The sequence below is a fragment of the Amblyraja radiata genome, chromosome 8 (genome assembly GCF_010909765.2).
Source record: "Amblyraja radiata isolate CabotCenter1 chromosome 8, sAmbRad1.1.pri, whole genome shotgun sequence".
Classification (NCBI taxonomy): domain Eukaryota; kingdom Metazoa; phylum Chordata; class Chondrichthyes; order Rajiformes; family Rajidae; genus Amblyraja; species Amblyraja radiata.
Window position 1 is genome coordinate 25150752 of NC_045963.1, and position 26344 is coordinate 25177095.

The 26344-nt window shown below is 40.3% G+C and overlaps 1 protein-coding gene across 4 annotated transcripts in view; it reads left to right on the forward strand.

The window, feature by feature from the left end:
• Positions 1-26344, forward strand: part of LOC116975962 (WT1 associated protein) — a 52115-nt gene extending 25771 nt beyond the window's left edge. For 2 of the 4 annotated variants that reach the window (XM_033025405.1, XM_033025407.1), the window contains 3 exons: positions 14800-14978; positions 18837-18991; positions 25045-26342. In XM_033025405.1, coding sequence (XP_032881296.1) covers positions 14800-14978; positions 18837-18991; positions 25045-25649 — 939 coding nt within the window. In that variant the 3' untranslated portion in view covers positions 25650-26342. Of the gene's footprint in view, positions 1-14799; positions 14979-18836; positions 18992-25044 lie in introns of all 4 variants that reach the window. The other 2 variants (XM_033025408.1, XM_033025406.1) reach the window with 1 other exon arrangement.

A 26344-nucleotide genomic window follows, 5' to 3' on the forward strand; every position in this document is an offset into this window, starting at 1 on the left:
GGCCAATGTTTTGAGGCATTTGTTTGAACTTGAGCAGATAGGATGTGTCTATACACTTCAGAATTCATTATGCTACTACCATCAGCAGTTGTATCATCAATGAAGATAAGTGAGCCAGTACCTTCATGCCCAGGCCATAACACTCCCACCACCATGTTTCACAGATGAGGTGGTATGCTTTGGATCTTGGGCAGTTCCTTCTCTCCTCCATACTTTGCTCTTGCCATCACTCTGATATGTTAATCTTCGTCTCATCTGTCCACAAGACCTTTTTCAGAACTGTGGTTGCTCTTTTAAGTACTTCTTGGTAAATTGTAACCCTGCCGACCTATTTTTGCGGCTAACCAGTGGTTTACATCATGCAATGTAGCCTCTGTATTTCTGTTCATGAAGTCTTCTGCAGACAGTGCAGCAGACAGTGGTCATTGACAAATCCGCACCTGACTCCTGAAGAGTGTTTCTGATCTGACGGATAGGTATTTGGGGATTTTTCTTTATTACAGAGAGAATTATTCTGTGATGAACTGTGGAGGCCTTCCTTGGCCTGCCAGTCCCTTTGCGATTAGTAAGCTCACCAGCGCTCTCTTCTTAATGGTGTTCCAAACAGTTGATTTTGGTAAGCCTGTTTGGCTGATGTCTCTAACAGTTTTATTCTTCTTTCTCAGTCTCATAATGGCTTATTTGACTTTCATTGGCACAACTTTGGTCCTCGTGTTGATAAACAGCAATAAATGTTTCCAAAGGTGATGGAAAGACTGGAGGAAAGACTAGGTGCTGAGAGCTCTCTTATACCTTCATGAAGGAGGCAATTAAACACACCTGAGCAATTACAAACACCTGTGAAGTCATGTGTCCCAAACATTATGGTCCTTGAAATGGGGGGACTATGTATAAACACAGCTGTAATTTCTACATGGTGAAACCAAAATGTATAAAAATACCCTTTAATAAAATCTGCCAATGTGCACTTTAACCACATGTGATTTTTCTATTACAGATCTCAAATTGTGAAGTACAGAGGCAAATAAATAAATGTCCCAAACATTATGGAGGGCACTGTAGAATTTGCATCATAAGATGATGCAAGCACAAGAATATGCTCCTTCAAAGTTTAGATGTTGAAAATTTCTAATCAAGCAAACACAGCTCTAATGTATTCATGATGCAGGGAAGGTAAATCATCTTGTTGCTGTCTGGTAATTTGTGACATTTTAATGGCGGGTATGGAAGAAATATTTTGTAACCCAACTCTAAATGCTCTTGTCAGAAGGGGATTCAATAATAATAATCTCATCTGTGAAATTTAAGTTGGTGTTAGATTTTCCTCAGATTTGACATGATCTTTCCTTGATTCTTGAATTAGAAAATTTTGAGATTTGCTTTGGTGGTCCTTGCTGATTAAACATCAGAGGAAGTTAGATTTAGCTCTTCGGGCTAAAGGAATCAAGGGATATGAGAAAAAAGCAGGGACGGTGTACTGATTTTAGATTATCATATTGAATGGCAGTGCTGGCTCGAAGGGCCGAAGGGCCTACTCTTACACCTATTTTTCTATGTATGTTTCTAAAACTAGGAGCAGGCAGAGGCCATTTGGCCCTGCTGCTCCACTCAACAAGAACCTGGCTGATCACCCACTTCACTCCTGTGGTGCTGGCTTTTCCTTGCATCCTGCGATGCCTTCAGGATTTAGTAATACATCTACTTTATTCTTGAATGTATTCATTTTGTTTTGTGCAGAATTCCTTTATTTAACTTCTTCCTTCCACCTCGAAAAACAAGTTTACTTGAGAGATACAACATAGAGAGTTAATGAATTAATAGAATTGTTTTCTCTTGCTGAACTTTTACATGTAGTTACAGTGGTGAATTGCAGTAGCAGTCCAATGCTCAGCTGCATTTTCATTGCTAAAACCTCTCTTCCATTCGCCTCTCCTCCCCACACTACCATGGCAGCAATGTTCTCATCAATATACAGAAATAATTTGAATCAGCTGCATAATCAACATGGCTAGATAGAACCTGGGTCTTTTATTTTAACTCACCCCTGATCTCTAAAGCCATTTTGCATGTATACGGTTTAGTCAAGATGGAATAATCTCCACGTCCTAATGGACACATCTCAAAAAACTCTTGAAGTTTGGTGCTCCTCATGTGTCTCACTTTACACTTCACTCCCTCCATCACATGCATTACAAATTATACATCTACAAAATGTGCTGAAGATTCTTCACAGTACCATCGAAACACTTGCATCCTAAGAAGAAAAAAGGCAGTAAGTCCATGGAAAATTCACATTCCACATCCTGTACTTTCTATGTAGGAAGAAACATGCAGATGCTGGTTTAAACCAAAGATAGACACAAAAAGCTGGAGTATCTCAGCAGGACAGGCAGCATCTCTGGAGAGAAGGAATGGGTGACGTTCGGATCGATACTCTTTTTCAGACTGAAAGTCACAGGAAAGGGAAACGAGATATTGATGATGATGTAGAGAGATAAAGAACAAGGAATGAAAGATACACAAAAAAGTTACTATGATGAAGGGAACAGGCTATTGTTAGCTGTTTGTTGGGTGAAAACGGGAAACTGGTGCGACTTGGGTGGGGGAGGGATAGAGAGAAAGAGAGGGTATGCCGGGGTTACTTGAAGTTAGATAAATCAATATTCATACCACTGGGCTGTAAGCTGCCCAAGCGAAATACTAAAGGGAAGGCACCTTAGGAGGGGGTGGTTTGGGTGGGAAGGTATGAGTTAACCAGGGAGTTGCGGAGGGAACGGTCTCTGCGAGAGGCGGAAAAGGGTGGAGATGGGAAGATGTGACTAGCGTTGGGATCCTGTTGGATGTGGACTTATACAGCGGAGAGACCAGTAGACTCGGCGATCGTTTCGCTGAACACCTTCGCTCAGTCTGCCTGAACCTGCCTGATGTCCCGGTTGCTAAACACTTTAATTCTCTTTCCTATTCCCACACTGACCTTTCTGTCCTAGGTCTCCTCCATTGTCAGAGTGAGGCTAAATTGGAGGAACAGCATCTCATATTTCGCTTGAGCAACTTACAGCCCAGTGGTATGAATATCGATTTCTTAACTTCAAGTAACCCTGGCATTCCCTCTCTCTCTATCCCTCCCCCACCCAATTCGCACCAGCTTCTCGTTTTCACCCAACAAACAGCTAACAATGGCCTGTTTCCTTTATCACCGTTACTTTTTGCATATCTTTCATTCATTGTTCTTTATCTCTCTACATCATCGTCAATATCTCTTGTTTCCTTTAACCGTGACTTTCAGTCTCAAGAAGGGTCTCGACTCGAAACGTCACCCATTTCTTCTCTCTAGAGATGCTGCCAGTCCCGTCGAGTTACTCCAGCTTTTTGTGTCTATCTCCTGTACTTTCTGGCTGGAAACATGTCATGGTTTTCAACATTGGGTTAAACTCGTGGAACACCCTACGATATTGGAGTATCTTCACCATAGAGACTGCGGTGGTTCAGGTGGTGGTTTAACAGCACTTAGCCAATTACAGATAGTATTAATTGCTAGCAATGCTATTGATACCCACATTCTGTGAATAAATTGCATCTTGATCTAATACCCACAACTTTATTTTATTCTGTGTTATAATTCATTTTATTTTTAACAAAATTTTGTGCTTGTAAAGGCAATACCAACGTACATTTAAGTTTGAAGCCGAAGATTTTTAGAGAAGCTTGGTTGCTACCTTGATTATATATTGCCATTCAGAAGCATTATCTCGAGCCTATTAACACCCATCTCGGTATAATTATTGCCATGATAAATTTGGGCTACCATCTTTACGCAATCAATTGACCCTGAGCATTCCCCATCACAGAAAAAGAGTAATGCATAAAACATTTTGGCAATTTAATAGTTTCCCACCTTTATTAATAAGTCAACGGTGTACTGATTTTTCAAAAGCAAAGAGATTGCTTCCTACCAAATACTGTGCTCTTTCAAATACATATCAACTGTTCTGTAATTCTTTGAAAGTATTTGGAGTACAGGCTTTCCACAGCTGTTTATTTTGCCATTCCACAATTATAGTACGAAAAGCACAGAAATATGGTCTTAGAGATATTTAATTTATTAATCCCATCTCATTGTTTTCACATTAATCCTGCAAACTTCTCCTTTTCAATTCTATATCCAGTTTCCTTTTCAAAGTTAAAATTGATTTGACGGGAGTTGGGGAGAATGTGGTGAGATAAACAATGGGATTGATGAGGGATTTTACCCTTTTTCACTTTTTAAGAACAACAATCTCAGTTTTTTTTAATCTTACCACAACTGAAGTTGAATATTCATTCTGGTAAATATCATCCTCGTCCTCTCCAAGGTGCTAATATACTACATTTGAAGTAAAGCAGTGATTTATAAAAGCATGAAATGACTTTCTAGGATTTGTACACTTTCTTACAATAATTCACGAATGTGGATCAGCTTCAATGATTGGTGTGTGTGTACACCTCAAACTTCATGTCCCTGCATCTCTTTTCCTTCCAATAAACATTGCTTCATGTTTTTGCATGTGCCCATTTCAGTCTGACTGTATAGTTCTAATATTTGTTACTAGCCTCATTGTTGCAATCATTACTAAGCTTTGTTATAAAAACAGAATACTGCGGTGCTAGAAAATAAAAACAAAACATTGGAAATGCTCGGGCCAGGCAGCATCTTTGCAGAAAGTAGTAATGCTAATTACCTTTTGTCATAACTAGGAAAGGTTACAGATAAAATAAATACTAAACTCCTGTTAAGAGCTTGGAGGTAACTATAAAGAGGGATGGAGTAAAAAGGATAGAAGACAAGAATGATTAACTGACAATGAGGCGACACTGAGACAAATAAGGTTTAGTAAATTTACAACTGGGAGTAGCAAGGAAGTGGCATCCTATGCTTAGCCTGATAGACGTCAAGAGTGTTTTTTTGTCATATGTCCTGGATAGAACAATGAAATTCTTACTTGCTGCAACACAACAGAATATGTGAACATAGTACTTAACGGGAGAAGAAAAAAAGTTCAACGTGTATATCCACACATACTCAATAAACAAACCATTATAGTTGAAACGCCGGCCAGAAGATGGAGTGCTGTTGAGCTTCATGAAAGCAGTACAGAGAATCGCTGATGGGGCTTTTGGAATCAAATATGTCAATTCAGTGGAAGTACACCGCAGAATATTCATCTGTTTAGATTCCCAGTTGTGGAGGAGCTTGCACTACAAGCAATAGATAGAGTGAAGTACTATTCCTTGGGGGAAATGCATTTAGAGCTGCAACCTACTGTCCTGGGCGGCCAGGGTCCTTTCAACCATGTCTTCTACCTTCAATATGTTAAAGCTTGTTTCTGAAAATCAAGACGTTGTAGATACTGGAAATCTAGTAAAAACAGAAAATGCTAGAAGAACTGGACAGCACGGTGACTCAGCAAATGAAGCTGCTGCCTCACCGCACAGAGACCTGGGTCCATTCTGACCTCGGGTGTTGTGTGCCTCCATAACTCTCGGATACTCAGCTGGTCAAGCAACATCTGTGAATAAGTTAGAGTTCAAGTCTTTCCCGGTTTTGACAAAGGGGTTTCAGACCTTAAATGTTAACTGTTTTTCTTCACAGCCTGACCTGCTGACTAGCATTTTCCATTATTACTATTATTTTGTTTCTACCTTTTCAATACCAATTAAAGGTCATTCAGTCTCATAAATTTACTTTCTTTCTGTCTCCACAGATACAGCTTCATCTAAGAATTTTTAGCAGTTTATGTTTATATTTCAATCCTTATTAAATGCTGATTCTGGGCAAATTGAATTAACAATATAAAGCCACTATAAGCACTGCACACTATTAAAGATAGGGGGATAGGCATCCTTTATTCAACAAGATGTTTGGCTTTACCCAATATGCATGTGCATTTTGTTTTTAATCAACAATTAAACCTGGGATAAGAACGAATGATCAGATCACTGACGCTGACCAAGACTTAAAGTTGCTGATTGACACTTTTATGCTTGTGGATATTAAAACACATGAGCTTTGTTTTTTTTTCTTCTCTGAACTAACATTCATTTTAAGTTGACATGCATGATTAGGGTGGTAAATTAGTTAGTAACTGGGTAGTTTTAAACTTGTTAATGGATAATAGATTAATGAAACATCAGAAGCAGGGAATTTAGTTTTAATTAGGGCTAACAAACAATGTAAATGGGCATTTACAAAAAAATTGCAGTTAATCACAACTTTACGCTGCTCAGTAAAGGATTTTTGGACTGTCCTCAATTGTAATTATTAGTTTTAATTGCAGTAGTTTATTGTCCTAACTTTATTTTCCATTTATGTTTGTACTTGTAATATACATGGTGTGATACATGAGACAAAATGCTGGTGGAACTCATTGGGCCAGATAGTATCTGTGGAGGGTAATGGAAGGTTGACATTTAGGGTCAAATGTTGAGTAGAGGGGAGATGGCCGGTATAAAGAGGTGAGATGGGATGATGCAAGAGCTAACAAGCAGTAGGTGGATCAAGGTGAGGACTGGTAATTGGCAGAAGGTGGGGGTGGAGACAGTGACAGGCTGAGGAGGAAGAGTGGAGTAGTGATAGGTGTAGGATGGAAGAGTGTAGGTAGTGACAGGCTTGGAGGGCATAAATAGAAACAATGGGTTGAATGTTATGGAATCTGATAAGAAAGGAAGAGTGGATTCAAAAAGAGGAATGGTCGGCAAGTAGAAGCAGTAAGGGGAGTGTGTATGTGATAGGCAAATAGGGTAGAGGGGGAAGATGAAGGAGTGATAGGAGCGTGGAGTGGTATGTGAGGACCTGGCTACGTTCCTGGATAGATCAGAAGGAGAGAGAAAGGGACAAAGGGAGAGCTGAAATCGGAAATGTTCATGCTGTTGGATTGTAGACTACCCAGGCAGAATATGAGATGTCATTCCTCTAGTTTGTGTTTGGCCTCACCCTGGCAGTCGAAGAACCCAAGGACAGGAAGGTTGGAATGGGAAGAGGAATTAAAATGGCTTGTAACCAGGGGCACCAGGTGGCCATTTTCATTGTCCTAGGTGATGGAAAAGTGCTAGCATTGATATTTGCACATCTTTAGCTATGGGTAAGGTACCACAGGAATGGACGGTGGCTAATTTTGTGCCTTTAAAAAGAGCTGCAAGGCCAAACCAGGGAACTACAGGCAGGTGAGCCTAATGTGAGTGGTAGGAAAATTACTGAAGGGATCCTGAAGGATAGTATCTACCAGCATTTGGAAAGGCAAGCACTGATTAAGATTAGTCAGCATTGGTTTGTGCATGAGAAATCGTGCCTTGCAAATTTGATCGAGTTTTGAAGAGGATTGATGAGGGCAGACACTAGAGGTTGTCTATGCTTTTGACAAGGTCCTGCATGTTGGATCTTGTCTGGAAGGTTGGATCACATGGGATCCAGTGTGAGCTGGCCAATTAGGTACATAATAGCCTGGCGGAGGGAATCAGAGTGGTTGTTATCCAGACTAGAGACCTGTGACCAATGGTCAGTGCTCCGTCTACTGTGATCTATATTATCAATTTGGATGACATTTTGACATTGTTTGTAAATTAGCAGAGGGCACCAAAATTGAAGGTGTACCCGAACAATGAAGCATGTTATCTGAGTTACAAGTGTCAAGATCAATTGGGGAAGTAGACCAAGAAATGGCAGATGTAATTTAACTTGAACAACTGCAAGGTGTTGCACTTTGGTAAGTTAATCTTGGACAGGATTTACATAGCAAATGGTAGGATTCTAGAGAATGTTGTAGAATCGGAGACCTTGAGGTAGTTCCTCAAACGTGATAACACAAGTAGACGGGTGAAGAAGACATTCTTTAAAGGTTAACAAATCAATTCAGGCATTCTCCTTAAACAGCCAGTCACTGGGCATGCAAGTTTGTTTATGGTTATGCAACATAAAGCTAACCCTTGGACCATGACTCCACTTACGAACACCAAACCACTGTCTCCTACACGATCACTGATCTCAGCACACCAGAGGATCTCCCTCCACAGCCTCAAACCTGATAGTGCCCCAACCCTGCACTCCCCATTTCTATTCCTCCTCCAGATCCACAAACAGGATTTTCTTCGTAGGTAGACACAAAATGCTGGAGTAACTCAGCGGGTGAGGCAGAATCTCTGGAGAGAAGGAATGGCCGACGTTTCGGGTCAAAGCCCTTTGTCTTCGTAGGCTCATTGTTTCTGTCTGCTCTTTCCCCACTGTACTTGCTTTCTCATTACCCCGATTCCAACTTATTTCCTTCTCCTACCCCCACCCCAACCACTCACATCAACGATACCTTGCACATTCTGAGCCATTTCAACACCTCCAATTCCTGGACCACACCACCTCATCTTCACCATGGATATCCATCCTGTATACGCACGTCCACCATCAGAAAGACCTTCGGGCGCTTTGTTTCTTTCTAGAACATAAATCCAACCAGTTCACTTCAACTAACAAACCCATACATCTGGCAGTACTTGTTCTCGCCCTAAACAACTTATCTTTTGATTCCTCTCACCACTCCAAAATTCTTTCTCCACTACATTGAAGACTGCATTTTTGTTGGTGACAACACTTGTGTGGAACTTTTCAATGTTATCAACTTTGCTGCTGATTTACATCCTGCCCTCAAATTTCTGACATCTCTCCTGTTTTTGGTCTGTCTCCATCTCGTGAGACAAACTATTCACTGAATTACCATAAGCCTGACAACTCATCAACCTCCAAGGCTAAACATTTTCCTGTCATATCTCTTTTAAGTCAACATCCCTTTCTTTCAGTTTCTTCGTCTCCACTGCACCTGTTCTCGATTATGCTTTCTACTTCAGGACATCTCGGATGGCCTACTTTTTGAAGAAACGTTGCTTTGGGGTTTATTGAGCTCCTATCCGCATCTCCACCATTTCTTATACCTCTGCTCCCTGCCACCTCCTCGGAGAGACCACCAGCTTAATCAAGGTCGAGTCTCACCCCGGACACGCTCTTTTTTCCACTCCCATCAATTAGAGACGGTCTTGAACTACCATCAACCTCTTTGAAGGCCCTTGGCCTATCTTTAATCAGGCTTTACTGGACTTTATCTTGCACAAAACGTTATTCCCTTTATCCTGTATCTGTACACTGAACGGCCTGATTGTAATGTATACTCTTTCCGCTGACTGGATAGCATACAACAACCTTGGTACACGTGACAATAAACTAAACTAAATAGAATAGGGATAGGGTTCCCTTCGTACTTGCCTTTCATCTTGTCTAGCATGACATTCTTTGACGCAACTATCTACTTACTGCAAGGAATCTTGGAGAAAGTCCACTTTCCTCAGATAGACACAAAAAGCTGGAGTAAATCAGCGGGACGGGCAGCATCTCTGGAGAGAAGGAATGGGTGACGTTTCGGGTCGAGACCCTTCACTTTCCTCAACTGTACTCACACCACTTCCTTCACCTCCACCCAGGGACCTAAACAGCCTTTCCAGGTGATGAAATTCCCCTGCACCTCCTCCATCCTTGTCTATTGTATTTAGTACTCTCTGTGGCCTCTACATCGGTGAGGCCAATTTAGATGACTTTGCCAAGTAGCTGCACTCTGTCCACCAGGAGTTCCCCATTTCTAGCCATTTTATTATCACTTCCCATTCCTATACAAACCTGTCTCCGTGGCCTCCTGTACTGCCAGGTTGAGGCCAAACTTAAATTGGAGCAACAGTGCCTTGTATTCCACGCGGGCAATTACATAAGAGGATTTCAGTATAGGAGTAAAGAGGTTCTTCTGTTGTATAGGGCTCTGGTAAGACCACATCTGAAGTATCGTGTACAGTTTTGGTCTCCTAATTTGAGGAAGGACATCCTTGTGATTGAGGCAGTGCAGCGTAGGTTCACAAGATTGATCCCTGGGATGGCGGGACTGTCATATGAGGAAACATTGAAAAGACTAGGCTTGTATTCACTGGTGTTTAGAAGGATGAGGGGAAGATCTTATAGAAACATATAAAATTATAAAAGGACTGGACAAGCTAGATGCAGGAAAAATGTTCCCAATGTTGGGCGAGTCCAGAACCAGGGACCGCAGTCTTAGAATAAAGGGGAGGCCATTTAAGACTGACCTCACCTGAGAAAAAACTTTTTCACCCAGAGAGTTGTGAATTTGTGGAATTCCCTGCCACAGAGGGCAGTGGAGGCCAAATCACTGGATGGATTTAAGAGAGAGTTAGATAGAGCTCTAGGGGCTAGTGGAATCAAGGGATATGGGGAGAAGGCAGGCACGGGTTATTGATAGGGGACGATCAGCCATGATCACAATGAATGGCGGTGCTGGCTCAAAGGGCCGAATGGCCTCCTCCACCTGTTTTCTGTGTATTTTCTATCCCAACATGAACATTGAATCGTCCAATTTCAAGTAGCCCACCTCCCCCTCTGTTCATTTCCCTCTCCTGATGCACACCCTCTTCTTTCCAGCCCCAACCCCCATCCTCTATCATTCAGTTTCTTTCCCTTCCTTCATCTGGCCCTCCCCCAACTGTTCCAATTTCCCCAACATCCCTCCTTTTTTTTGGCTTATCAGATTCCACATCTGCAACCCTTTTGTTTCCGTTTATCATCTCCCTGTTCCTGAAGCTGTCTTCACCCTTCTCTCCCCCTCCTTGCTCCATTTGCTCATCAAGCCCTTCCTCACTGAATCCACCTGCCACTTGCCAGCTCCTGCATCATCCCGCCTGCCAACCTCTCAATACTGGCAACCTCCCCCTATCGACTCAGTCCTGCTATGAAACGTCAACTATTCCTTTGCCTCCACAGATGCGGCTAGTTCCTCCAGCAGACTGTTTTTTGTTACAGATTCCAGAATCTGCCATCTTGTTTCTCCGTTAAGCTGACCATATCTAACTTGCATGACCAACACTTTCCTGAGAAATTGAGTACTTCAGCCTGGAACTTCTAATGTAAATTCATTAACTCATGTTCAGTAAATCCAGCATGAATGTGCATCGTGAAGACACATCCAATGATTGATTTCCCAGTTGCGTTCTTCACAGAGTCCAGCAGTGAAGTGCTAATGTTCTGAGATTTCTCGTTGGTTAGGTAGGAAGTTCTGGACCTGGCTCAATTTAGTAATGACACAGGTAGAGCAACTCGATTCATTTCCATTTATAAGACATAGGACACTTTGGCCTAACGAGTCTATTCTGCCATTCAATCATGGCTGATCTATTTTACCCGATTCTCCTGCCTCTTCTCCATCAAAGAATGACTGCAAGAGATTTCCAATATTTGATTTGGGTTAACTAAATATATTTGGGGTTTTTCTGTTTTAACTAGGTTTTTTTTGTGCAATTTTTCTTTGAATGTTTAAAGGTTAGCAACATTTACAAACAGTGCTTTAATGTTTTGACAGCCAGTTAAGCTTGGAGTAGAGAGGAAAGATGTGGGGTTTAATTGGGGTCAATACATTTCTGTGGGATAATCTTATTCAGACATCACTCTTGAGATGCCAGTTACAACTAGAAGGCCCTGTGTTGCATGAAATATTTGGGTAGCTTTATTTATGAATTTGATGTGAGTTAATAGACTCCAGGACAGTGCAAGGAAATTCTGACGGCAGCTGCTGAAAATCCCACCCATCATCACCTGAGTGATGTCTGTTCAGTTAATGCATTGCACAGTACCGTAAGGGATCCATAATCCAAAGGCTGGCATGTTATTTTGATTGCCAAAGGGACCAAAGAAAATATTTGCTTTGCAACTGCGCATACTTTGAAATTTTTATTTCGGAGGCCACTGACCTTTTTGACCAGTGCGTTGGTTCTTGTAGATCAACCTGAATTGCTGCAAGATCAGATTGGTGAACTAGTGTATATATTTTTTAGAACTAGTGTTCGAACTAGTCTAAAAGTAATGTTCTAACGCATGTTTTAGAACCAGCGTTGTTCCCACCAAACCTCCCTCACAGTGTATCACGCAGAAGATTGTTTCTCTTTAAACTGATCTGGATGATCGTAGCATGGCATGGTTGTAGCAAAAGATTGTCTTGAACTGAGCGGGGAAACCCATGCAAGATTCAACTATTTGAGCCGTGAGTGCAGGTCTGTGTTTGCAGTAATGCTCATGGAAGAAGATGGTTTGGGAAGATCACCATTGAGATGGAGGAGCAAATGTGGATATCTTCTGTATCAGCTGCTTTAGAACTGAACAACCATAGTATCTTCTATTCAGAGCAACTATTTAAAGAAATTTTGAGGTGTAAATAAATGACAACTGTCTGAAGTTTTACGTGGTGTCTTGTATTCACTGCAATCAAATACATAAGAGATGCAATTGGAACATTGCCAAATACTATCCAAAAGATAAAAATTCAATGGTTCCCTTAAAATACCAAGCTATACAGTGCCCTCCATAATGTTTGGGACAAAGACCCATCATTTATTTATATGCCTCTGTACTCCACAATTTGAGATTTGTAATAGAAAAAATCACGTGGTTAAAGTGCACATTGTCAGATTTTAATAAAGGCCATTTTTTATACATTTTGGTTTCACCATGTAGAAATTACAGCAGTGTTTATACATAGTCCCCCCCCATTTCAGGGCACTTTATGTTTGGGACACAGCAATGTCATGTAAATGAAAGTAGGTATGTTTAGTATTTTGTTGCATATCCTTTGCATGCAATGACTGGTTGAAGACTGCGATTCATGGACATAACCAGTTGCTGGGTGTCTTCTCTAGTGATGTTCTGCCAGGCTTGTATTGCAGCCATCTTTAGCTTATGCTTGTTTTGGGGGCTAGTCATCTTCAAAATTGACCATTTTTTAGCTTTGAAAAACTCCTTTGTTGCTTTAGCAGTATGTTTAGGATCAATGTCTTGCTGTAGAATAAACTGCCAGCCAATGAGTTTTGAGGCATTTGTTTGAACTTGAGCAGATAATAATAATAACACATTTTATATGCGGGCGCCTTTCAAAGTCTCAAGGACACCTTACAGAAATTAACAAGAGTAAAAAAACATAATCGGAGTAAAATAAATAATAAAGATATCACCAATACACAAATTAAAGACAGAATTCGATCCAAAGACAAAAAATCAAAAACACAATGTGAAGAGAGAGTAGCGGCAGCTAAACCGCGCCAGCGTACACTCTCCCTTCCGACAGCCATAGGATGTGTCTATATACTTCAGAATTCATTATGCTACTACCATCAGCAGTTGTATCATCAATGAAGATAAGTGAGCCAGTACCTTCAGCAGCCATACATGCCCAGGCCATAACACCCCCATAACGTATGTCACAGATGAGGTGGTATGCTTTGGATCTTGGGCAGTTCCTTCTCTCCTCCATTGCTCTTGCCATCACTCTGATATAAGTTAATCTTCGTCTCATCTGTCCACAAGACATTTTCCCAGGACTGTGGATGCTCTTTTAAGTACTTCTTGGCAAACTAACCCGGCCATCCTATTTTTGTGGCGAATCAGTGGTTTGCATCGCAGTGTACCCTCTGTATTTCTGTTCATGAAGTCTTCTGCGGATAGTGGTCATGGACAAATCTACACCTGACTCCAGAAGAGTGTTTCTGATCTGTTGGGCAGGTGTTTGGGGATTTTACTTTATTATAGAGAGTATTCTGTCATCAGCTGTGGAGGTCTTCCTTGGCCTGCGAGTCCCTTTGCGATTAGTAAGCTCACCAGTGCTCCCTTTCTTCTTAACGATGTTCCAAACAGTTAATTTTGGTAAGCCGAAGGTTTGGCTGATGTCTCTAACAGTTTTATTCTTGTTTCTCAGTCTCATAATGGCATTTGACTTTCATTGGCACAACTTTGATCCTCATGTTGATAAACAGCAATAAAAGTTTCCAAAGGTGATGGAAAGACTAGGTGCTGAGAGCTCTCTTATACCTGCATTAAGGAGGCAACTAACACACCTGAGCAATTTAAACACCTGCGAAGCCATGTCCCAAACATGGTGCCCTGAAATGGGGGGGACAATGTATAAACACTGCTGTAATTTCTGCATGGTGAAACCAAAATGTATAAAAATATCCTTTAATAAAATCTGACAATGCACTTTAACCATATGTGATTTTTTTATATTACAAATCTCAAATTGTGGAGTACAGAGGCAAATAAATAAATGATGGGTCTTTGTCCCAAACATTATAGAGGGCACTGTAAATGATACCGGTGGCTAAAATACGTAATGAAATCATCTGTATAGTTCCAAACCTGTCTCTTCTGCGGAGTGCCCGCCATGCTAATCTTTGGCACTCTCGTAGATTTTCTGAGGAATTTACAGGCCAGATCTCATGTAGGAACCATGCGTTTGCTTGTATGATAACACGATTGATTAAGCCCTGTGGCGAAGACGCTTCCCTCTCCATTGAAAGCACTTGGTCATCATTGGAAGGCCGGCATTCATGATCCCTAAATGCCCTTGACCAAGTATTGGATGAATCACTGCCTTAAACCTCTGCAGTCTGGCTGGTGAAGGTTCTCCCTCTATTTGTTGATTAGGAAGTTACAGCATTGAGACATAGCATTATTGAAGAGCCAGCAGCAAATATTTAAATTCAAATCTTGGAGTATGTGTAATATAGATTGTGAAGAGAAGAAAATGTAGCTGTGGGCAATAAATCCGTATCAAGCACTCTTGCTGCCTGTATTAGAAGGCGTTAGATAAAGGAACTACATTAACATCTTATTCATTTATATGTTAATATTGTCTGTTATTCAATAAAATGTGCCTTTTTGACAGTGATTTTTGTTTCCAACAGAACCAGATTCAATATCTCAAGCAAGTCCAACTGCCCAGTGCTGCTCAACTCCGAAGCACCTTGGTTGACCCTTCCATTAACTTGTTTTTCCTTAAAATGAAGACTGAACTGGAACAGACTAAAGACAAACTGGAACAAGCTCAAAATGAACTGAGTGCCTGGAAGTTTACACCTGATAGGTAAACAAACAAAATACTCCCCAGTCAAGACTACCCTGACAATCCCACTGCAAGAATGCTATGGTGGGATGGCCAAGTACTCTCTTATCAGAGCAAGACAGCCTCAGCCTTTGAGCAAAAAAATCCGATTCATTTACTGCTCAGCTTGTTATGCTTAATGTAAAACGTTATCAGATGAACATTCTGTTTCAGCTTTCCCCCCTTCTACTTCAGAGGCCTGAAGGAGTCGGACTGTTCCGAAGAGGTGGCCTGCCTCCAACTTTAAAAAAAATCTTGCCCAGTTTAGACACTTGAAATTTGGTTTTTATAGAAGAAAATAAAGGGAGGAAAAGAAGTCAATTTTCTGCACAAAAAAAAGGGAAGTGTAAAGTCTGTTTGTTGCACACTGTTCTGGTGGCTGTGTTTGCAGACTGAGTTTGGAGGAGAGAACATAGCTTTTCTCGTCTCAGACACTGCCTGAATTGAGTTCGTGTAAATTCGTTTTAAGTAGTGGAATGCCCTGCACTCCAAATATTGCGCTAGTGACCAATAGACACTGGAAGTCAGTTTGGTGTAAGACTGAAGACTTCCTGCTTGTTCATGGTGAACTGTCAAGAGTTGAAAAAACAATGAAGTGACTTTAGAGCACAGTCTGAAAGATTTGAATAATTTTTTGAACTGGCCACCACTCTAGAGTTGAACTTGCAAGCCATCTTTTCGTATTGATTCATTCTGCAGCAACCTTCCCTCTATTGTGAATATGGTTTCTTTAACATCATTAACTAACAAACGTATGTGTCAATCGATGAGCAGTCTTACAAATGTAAGCACTTAACTTAATCTATCTGGTTAGTTTTTTTTGGTGGTGAGATTTAAATCTCTTTCACGGCTATCTATTAGAGGGAATGTTGTTTTTAAAACGTATGCCATTTTTGTACTGGGGCCTTGATTTCTGAAACGTTGCCACAGGTGACATGTCTGGAAACACAATTGTGCTATGGTAGATCCCAAGTGTAATGAATTTAGTTTTAATTCCAGGATTTGCAAGTGATAACTGTACATTTAAATGGTTTGCATCGGTTAATTGACATGCAATGTCACTCTGGGAAAACTTTATCTTTGTCGTTGATGGGAGACGATTTAAATGTTTGAGGTAATAGATTATGTACCCTTACAGTTTAAAGAGATACAACTCAAATGACATTGTTAATATTCATGTCAGAATGACGTCTGCAGCTACATGTTTCTAATTGGTTTAGGTATATAAATTTTGTTGGTTCATTATACGGTGCTTTATCAAACTCGGGCTTTCCAAATGTGCTGGTTACTTTAATTACTGTGATCTAAGCAAATTAATGGGGTATCAAATGAAAATCAGGTCCAGTCCTGCAGTGTGACACACCAAATGTGTACCTCATCATAATTCAGCCAATTCCACAACTCCGAGGTGAGAATGCCCAGTTGGTTGTGCTTTTCCTTGGGGGAAATGGACTGCTGAGTATGTACCGCATCACTTGCTTTACTTGCAATGTCTTCTGAACCATATTGGGAGGTTTTAAATTTTTTTTTAAACCCCTCAGCTGCACTGATTGCTCCTGAAGCAAAATTTTAGATGGTAGATGGTTTTAAAATTTGAATTCAGTTGTAATGTAGTACTGATTGAGAGGGACTTTTAACACTAGTCTCTTTAATGAACCCAGTCTATTTTCCTAACTGGCAGGGAGAAAATATATATCAAAGTACACACTGTTTTCTTTTATCTTGCTGTCTTTCCAAGTGTTCATTGTAAAGGTCACAGTGCAGTTTGCAAATTGTAGTCTAACCCTCTTCCCATTTCCGTACGGGTCTTTTTAGTTATTGTACCATATTCTGTTTAATTTATTACAATACTGCAAAATGGCCTGTCTTAACAAAAAAAATGTATTTCTAAAACTGAAAAACGAATTTCCATGTTTCATAAAATGTTTTGTATTGCATCAGGCTAACCGTTGCTGCTAACTTTCCATACGAGTAACGTTGAAGATCAAGCTGGTGGAAATTCATACATTTCAGCGAAATTAACTTTTTAATCAAGTTGATCCCAAACCTTTGGGAGAATACCTTTGATTAAAAACATATGCCCTTGCTCGTAACTGAAAAACAATTATGATCACATAACTATATGCATGTTCTCAAAGACCACAACATTTAACCATGTTTGACCCCATTCTCAAATGACTATGACAACTGATATTGTGGAAAATTTCATCCAGGTCTTGCAGTGATGGCTGTGTCTGTAAAGTATATCAACAAAATAGGGATGTGTGAATCTGTGAAACTTTATTTTCATTAATTGCGTCTTGCGTCATAATCCAGCTGTGTCTTGTTAAATACGAATCATGTAGGTATGTGTGGCTGTTTGTCAATGTGTATCAATTGTTAATTTTAAATATTGAAGAAAAACTGCATGACCCAACATGACATGTGGCCAACAATCAAGTTTGGGTCACAATGTTATACTGGAAATATTTCAAAAGAGCAACTAATATGATGGTGAATATGCTTCAACATATTAATTTCTTGAGGATTAGAAACCTCCATCTCATCAGGCGTTCTGTTTATCATTGCAATGTCTTGTTTGATTCTTCTTTTGAGTTCTGTAAGAATTGAGCACCAGGCATCACAGTATATCTTCATGTCAGGCTGGTTTAACATTTTGAACTATTGATGATGAATTTGCACCATCCTTAGTGGGCGGGGCTTCTATTTTTCTTGGAGATGGCGGGAGGTTTGTGGGAATGGAGTTGGAGAGGCGGGAACAGAATTATATCAATGTGCTTTGATCCAGAATTCCACCAACACAATACAGGTTCCTGCGCCCTTGAGTACTGCAATTGATTTATACTAGTTTGATTCCTGTAGTTCCACTGCTGATGCCAACCCTGGATGTCATAGTTAAAATCTATAGTTTTGAGGAACATTGTATGAATTTGAAATTCATACATCCCTAAAGCAGAGAGCTTGTGACAGCTTATGTTTTGTAACACATGAGAGCTCTAGTTTAGATTGCCTGCTTTGTTTAGTCAATTTTGAAGACTTATTTGGGCCGGGTGCAATTTATTTTCAATGCTTCTTATGTTAAATCCACAATGGAAGCATTTTAGTTTTAACATTTTGAATGTATAGCATAGGCCATTTCAAGATTTTGTGACATTTGTTAGCTTGCATGACTTGCTTATGGTGCAGTTCTACATGCATCAATGCCTCAAGCCCAAACTCTTATTCTTGTATGTTAGTAGGCCATTGTTCATTAATAGCCCAACCTAAACTTTCTGCTGTTTGTCCAATGTACAAGTGCGCTACTTAACAGGGGTGCACTAAGCTGAACTGGGAAGCCCAGCCGATTTCTGCCTTCTCCCATGACACCTTCCCAAAATGCAGTCACTCTAATGGTCGTTGATATCCTGAGTAGTCACCAGAGTCCTTGGACACGGCTAAGATGCATAGGTTTGAATACCAGCTGGCGTGAGTTTACTGTTAATTGCTAATGTACATTGATGCTTTAATTAATTTCAATGCAGTAAACTTGTGTTTTTTGTTTTTTAATCGTGACATTTTTCCAGTTGTTATAAGATATCTGAATATGTTAACTGCATATAGCCTTGATGTTGCAACCATATGTCCTGCAGGAACTGGTTAATGTTATTTCCACTTGTGTTTATAAAAACAAAAATGGAAAACATTTAAATGGTTGTTTCTGGTACTTGATTTGAAAATGGGATCGTAACCAAAGTGGGTTTTAAATGTTTGGTCTTTAATAGTATGTGATCATGTTTGGTGAACTCCAGTTTATGAAGAACTGTTGTTTCCCTCTGTGATGGTAAGTGTCTGTCTTTACAGCCAAACGGGAAAAAAGCTGATGGCCAAGTGTCGGATGTTAATTCAGGAAAACCAGGAACTAGGGAGACAGCTGTCCCAGGGAAGGATTGCACAGCTGGAAGCTGAATTGGCTCTTCAGAAGAAGTACAGTGAGGAGCTAAAAAGCAGCCAAGATGGTGAGTGGAGTTCAGAGCTGGGCTCTTGACTGTTTTTGTTGTAATGAGGTGGTAGAGTAAGGTATTTTTACAGGAATTGGTGTTAAGGAATTGGATGGGCTTGTGTAGTATTATATGCATGTATTTTGTATTAATTGATGTTTTATTCATTTTTCTCATTTGCTCAGATTTCTAAAGTATCATGGTTAAGTCGGGCATCACTCTTCACAGTCAGACTGTTGTGAATTGGTACTGATTTCAGGATAAGCTAATCCTCAAGGATAACAGCAATATAGTTTAGAACATGCTTTATTATCAAACCTCTTTGTTTATTTATTATTTTAACCACTTTTAAAAGATGCTGTCATATTCGAGAGGACTGAATGCCCTGGTTAACATCTGTGCCTCAAGCAATTTCTTGAGCATGGCACATTTAGCCATTGAATCTGTCTAAAAATGCAGCAGCAGTTTTTTGTGCAATTGACACTGCATTGCATTGTATTGAATAAAGTTGCAGCATATCTTCGTCACTTAGTGAATTCTTGATGTCAAACAAACTGTTACGAAGTGCAGTACCTCCTCAAAACTGAGAAAGGTCACCACCTTGTACTGTCACAACACAATATTACATCTCCGGACCAGAGAGCTATTTCTAAAAAGTGCATTTATTTCTGAATACTGCCAGTAAACTGGAAAACCCACCTCAGTGGGTATTTAACGACTAAATTTACTTGCCATGCCACTCTCTCAAAATGGTTGGAATCTCTCTGGTTAATAGCCAAGGAATCAGAGGGTTGTACAGCACAGAAAATGCCCTACGGAATCCCATCACTTCCATGCTGACCTTCTTGGCCGTCAGTACATACCCTTTCACAATGGTTATTATTTGCATTGGGGATGTGGTCCTGATGGTTAAGGCATCCCTGATCTTTCTCTCAGTTGAATCTCAGAAATTGAATGAAATTATGAACACTTAAGGGGCTGTGATTTAATTACAATTGATCAGTGGTGTTCCAGGATTTAGACTCAATAAACAACAGTATATTTCCAAATTCAAATAAATGTGACATAGAGGGAAATCTATGTGACATAGAGGGAAAGAGGCATTGGTATCCTTCCATGCCTGCCACCCATGTTCTTGGTGGCCGAGTTGCAGATTGAGAAGTTGTTGTTCAAATAGCACTGTGGAATACTTATAGTACACTTTGTGGATGTTTCTTGCTCCAGCTAAGATATGCTGGTGATAGAGGGAGTGAGCTTGGATTGTTTTCTCTGGAGCATCTAAGGCTGAGGGAAACATTATGATGTTCGTAAGATAGAGGCATAGATAGGGTAGATATTCAGGACTTTTTTCCAGGATGGAAATGTCAAATTCTGGAGGGCAAAGCTTTAAGGTCAGAGGAAGAAAATTTAAAGAAGGGCAATGTTTTTGCATAGTGAGAATGCGCTGCCAAGGGTGATGGTGGAAGTAGATATGAAAGTGCCCTTTAGGGCTTTTAGGTGGACACATGCAGACAGAAAGGATTGGTTGAAGTAGGCATCCTGTTTGATACAGACATTGTTGGAAGAAGGGCCTGTTTCTCTGATGTACTGTTTATTCCAGCGTTCCCAGAGAAAGAGACAGTATTGTTGGAACTGCATCATCAAAGCAAGTGGACAGTGAAATGTTTCATCACATCGTTTGTGATTTGTAGATTGTGGAAAGGCGCTGGGGTCTTGGGGTGAGTCACATACTATAGAAACCTACCTCTAACCTACTCTTGCAGTCACAGTATTTCTGTAGCTGATACAGTGGTCAGCTGTTCACACCTTCTATCATTTTGGAGAGTAATTGATAGGAGAGTAATTAGCTGCATTGGATTTGTTCTGCTTTTCGTGAGCAGGACAATTTTCCACATTTTGGGTAGATGCCCCAAAACATGGAATTCATTGCTACAGATGGCCGTGGAGGCCCTCATTGGGTATTTTTTAAATGGAGGTAGATAGAGTCTTGATTAGTAAGGATATCAAAGGTCACGGGGAGATGGCAGGAGAATGGGATTGAGAGGGAAAGATAGATCAGCCATGATTGAATGGTGGGGTTGACACAATGGGCCGAATTGCCTATAGTGCCCTCCATAATGCTTGGGTCAATGACCCATCATTTATTCATTTGCCTCTGTACTGCACAATTTGAGATTTGTAATAGAAAAAATCAGGTAGTCAAAATGCGTATTGTCAGATTTTAATAAAGGCCATTTTTATACGATTGGTTTCACCATGTAGAAATTACAGCAGTGTTAATACATAGTCAGCCCCCCCCCATTTCAGGGCACCATAATGTTTGGGACACAACAATGTCATGTAAATGAAAGTAGTCATGTTTAATATTTTGTTGCATATCCTTTGCATGCAATAATTACTTGAAATCTGCGATTCATGACATCACCAGTTGCTGGGTGTCTTCTCCGCTGATGCTCTGCCAGGCCGGTATTGCAGCCAAGTTTAGCTTTTGCTTGTTTGGGGGCTAGTCCCCTTCAGTTTTCTCTTCAGCATATAAAAGGCATGCTCAGTTGGGTTCAGATCAGGTAATTGACTTGGCCACTCAAGAATTCTTTAACTTTGAAAAACTCCTTTGTTGCTTTAGCAGTATATTTGGGATCAATGTCTTGCTGTAGAATGAACCGCTGGCCAACGAGTTTTGAGGCATTTGTTTGAACTTGAGCAGATAGGATGTGTTTATACACTTCATAATTCATTATACTACTACCATCAACAGTTGTATCATCAATGAAGATAAGTGAGCCAGTACCTTCAGCAGCCATACATGCCCAGGCCATAAGACCCCCACCACCATGTTTCACAGATGAGGTGGTATGCTTTGGATCTTGGGCAGTTCCTTCTCTCCTCCATACTTTGCTCTTGTCATCACTCTGATATAAGTTAATCTTCATCTCATCTGTCCACAAGACCTTTTTCCGGAGCTATGGTTGCTCTTTTGAGTACTTCTTGGCAAATGGTAACCCGGCCATCCTATTTTTGCAGCTAACCAGTGGTTTGCAATTTGCAGTGTAGCCGCTGTATTTCCATTCATGAAGTCTTCTGCGGACAGTGGTCATTGATAAATCCACACCAGTCCCTTTGCGATTAGTAAGCTCACCAGTCTTTCTTCTTAATGATGTTCCAAACAGTTGATTTTGGTAAGTCTTAGGTTTGGCTGATGTCTCTAACAGTGTTAGTCTTGTTTCTCAGTCTCATAATGGCTTCTTTGACTTTCATTGGCACAACTTTGGTCCTGATGTTGATAAACAGCAATAGAAATTTCCAAAGGTGATGAAAAGACTGGAGGAAAGACAAGGCGCCGAGAGCTCTTATACCTGCATTGAGGCAATTAAACACACCTGAGCAATTACAAACGCCTGTGAAGCCATGTGCCCCAAACATGGTGCCCTGAAATGGGGGACTATGTATCAACACAGCTGTAATTTCTACATGGTGAAACCAAAATGTGTAAAAATACCCTTTAATAAAATCTGATAATGTGCACAATGTGATTTTGTGAGACAATGTGATTTTTTTTCTATTACAAATCTAAAACTGGAGTACAGAGGCAAATAAATAAATGATGGGTCTTTGTCCCAAACATTATGGAGGGCACTGTAATTCTGCTTATGAACTTATGCCAGTGTTGCTGTTGTACATCTTGGCTGGATATGCAACTAGTTTTGGCTAAAGGCTACATGCCTTTCAGTATGATCACAATTAATCTGTGCCTGTTTACTTCTGAACCGGTTCTCCAACTGTCTTCCTGGATTTAGCGTTGTGAATCGTTCGCAGACTTCCTCCAACGTGACAGTATCCTTTTTTTGAATTAGGGGACCAAAACTGCACAGTATTCCAGGTGTCTCGCCAACACCCTGTACACCTAGAATACTACGTACTATTTACACTATGTACCATACTAACTATTTATTGCACTTGCCTATTTATCTTTTGTGAATCATGCATAAGAACACTTTAATTCCTCTGAACCTCAATCCTCTTCCATCTCTATTTTGATAATCATCTGCATTTTGATTTTTCTTAGCGAAGTGTACAACCTCACATTTTTCTATATCAAAATCAATTTGCCAAGTTTTTACCCACTCACACAGCCTATATATCATGTTGCATAGTTCAAATACAATTGCGACTTCCCCTCCTATGTTTTTTCATTGGCAAGTTTGGATACCTTGCACTCCGTCTCCCTCATTCAGATTGTTAATAGATAGTAAATAACTGAGTGCCAAGAACTAATCTCAAGGGTACTCCACTAGTTATCTCCAGTCAGATAAGCCCCATTCTGATTCTGTCATCCATGTGATAACCAATGTTCAGTTCAAATTAACACTTCCCCAAGACGGAGAGCTCTTGTGCAGGTTTTGAACCTGCGACATTGTTGAGGCAGAGCCTGATATAATAAGGGTCCCAACCCGAAACATCACCTATTCATGTTCTCCAGAGATGCTGCTTGCCCCGCTGAGTTACTCCAGCACTTTGTGCCCTTTTGTGTATACCAGTATCTGAAGTTCCTTGTTTCTACTGATAAAAAGATTCATTGCACATCCCTTATTGTGATGTGCTATTGCATGTGAACTGGTGAACGTACTCCAAAAGAGTTTGTTACGATGGACCCTCCAGGAATTAGACCTGGAGTGAAGAATTGGCATTATAGGAAGGTATAGATGTTCAGGATAACACAGAACATTTTTGAGTTTCCAGTTTGTGGTGGAAGCTTATGGTGCGCTGACCATAAGAACAATGCTTTGTTCTTATGGCCAGCGACAGATTGTGGCCCATATCAATACATACTTTACTAAAACATGTCTTCTGGTTTTCATGTGTTTTTTTTTTCCTTTTATATGCACTGTCTAGCTTCATTAGGTACTTGAAATGTTCTTGATGATTTGTGCTGGAGTGCTTGTTCTGGGAAATGTATTTTATAGTGTTTCTCACAAAAATTGTGAGCAAAACAAAACATTTTGTGATCATGAAACTTGTGGATTGTTTAAAATGTGAATGACTTATTAATAATAGGCCAAAAATAAACAGAATAACTGGAGAACTGTAAGACGCATTAGTGGTTGTGGAATCCCCCAACCACTAATTCTTATGTGGAATGAGACCCTGTCTCACTGCTCCTGCTCTGTGATTCCTACTGCTCTCGTGTCTGGCCTTTGTCCACCCATCTGCCAATCAACCCCTCACCTGTATCCACATATCATTTGCCGGGCCTTGTCCCGGCCCCTACCTCACTCACAGTTTACAGTTAATCCAATAAGGAATCAAGAGTCAATTCTACATAAACAATTTGTATTGTCTAATGTTAATTTTATTTCAGTTTTATTTAATTTCTGTGATAAAAGAAAGCATGGATATATGAAATATCTAAGAAAAATGTCTTGCTGAATAAAGAATATTCAAGAAAAAGTCCAGATTTAAGAAAAGATTTGAACTATTTGATGAATAGGATGGGTGGCGGAATGGTGTAAGGGAGATGTCTGTTTCTGGTGTTAAAGCCAGTTGATGCTGCTGTAAACTCAGTTATCGTGCACTTTGTAAGGTTGGATTTCACATCACTTCTAGGGACAATTGTAAAGGTATAATTAACCTACAAACCCACACTTTTTGAGGATATATTTTAATGTTATAATTCCTTTAGACTTCAACAAACATCTGTTTAAATGCCGAGGTTAGAGAATCGTGTATGATGATACGGTATTCTGCGTTAATGACCAATTGAGCCACAAAGCCTAAACATGTAGAAATGTTACAGCTTCCAGTCACCCTGGAAAATGCAATTCTTTTGAAGAAAAATATTCATAGTAAATAATATAGAAGTCTATTTATATACCATTGCGCATATGTGAAATATCTGGATAGTAATTTGACGATCAGATTTGATAATGCAGTGGAACTTGAGATTATTTGCACGTCATTGTGCTCAGAAGTGTAAAATGTTTCTTTAAAAAGTGCGACGGTCTGATGCCGGTGTTTTCGTTTTGAAAAAGATTCTTGAATCCTCCCTATTGAATTGTTCTTTTTTCCCTGTGTAGAGCTGAATGATTTCATTATCCAGTTGGATGAGGAGGTAGAAGGGATGCAAAGTACGATCATGGTTCTGCAGCAGCAACTGAAGGAGGCACGCCAGCAGTTGGCTCAGCTTCAAGGACAACAGCAGCATCACCAGGTGCTATCCCCTGGCACCTGCAGGACTCCAGTCCTTGAGCCTTCTGTACAGGTGGAGACCATTAGCAAAGACTGCAACCGAATCGTCAATGGACCAACCAATGGTGATTCATCCCCGCAAGGGAGAGCAGCGGCTGCTTACCAAGACAAGACTAATCTCTACCGAGAAGGAAGCAGCACGGAGGATGATTTCCCATCATCTCCGGGGAGTGGGAATAAACTTTCAAACCACAGTGAAGAAAGGCTGGACCGAGCAGGCAGCAGTAGCATGTATCAGCTAGGTCCTGGATATGAGAGTGTAGACTCCCCTACTGGTAGTGAGAACTCTCTTACACAGCACTCAAATGACACAGACTCCATCAATGACCCTCAGGAAGATAAACCACTTCTTGTGAAAGGTACTAGAACTATGGGTTCCCGCCATGTTCAGAATGGGTTGGACTCAGTCAGCACACAGGGGTCAGTTTTGTAACATTTAACGGGCTTTGTCTGCAGTCTTTTTTATATAGTGTCATTTCATTTGGCTGACAGCTGTCCGGTGACTGATAAAGGTAGTGTGTAACTTCTGTTAAAAGTTCAGCCTTTTTGTGTTTTGCTTTCTTGTAAAACTGTTGCTACTGTTTAATTTTTTTTAAAGCATCATAATTGCGTTGGCTGTTGCTGAAACGATGTTGATACATGTAGACCCGAGTTATTTTTTTATATGATTTAATTTGAATAAAATGTATTATAACAACTTTAACATGGGGAGAAATTGTGTAAAACTGGGACTGGTACATCTAGAAGTCCAGTGGAATGCTATTGACATTTTACCCCACCCCATTATACAGTCCTGCAACAAGAAAAAGTTGCACCACAAATGTGTGTGATGATTATGTTAGCTTGCCAAATGCAGTAGTTACTTTTCCAAAGGAAGTTTGGGTGTTGTACTTGGCATATTCAGGTTTGGGAAGTCTTGTGTAGTTTGTATGAACTACACTGACATTTTACACCATCCATATGTGTGCATTATCCCCAGTGACATGGCTGTGCTTAAAAAAAATTAGTGTATATTGTTACCCAGTTTCTAGGCAAGAGTTGTTTCCTGTGTAATGCATATTCTGTGAAATCCCCAGAAATCCCTCACCTGTACTGACCAAACTTAATAAAGTCTTTTAATAGCCTATA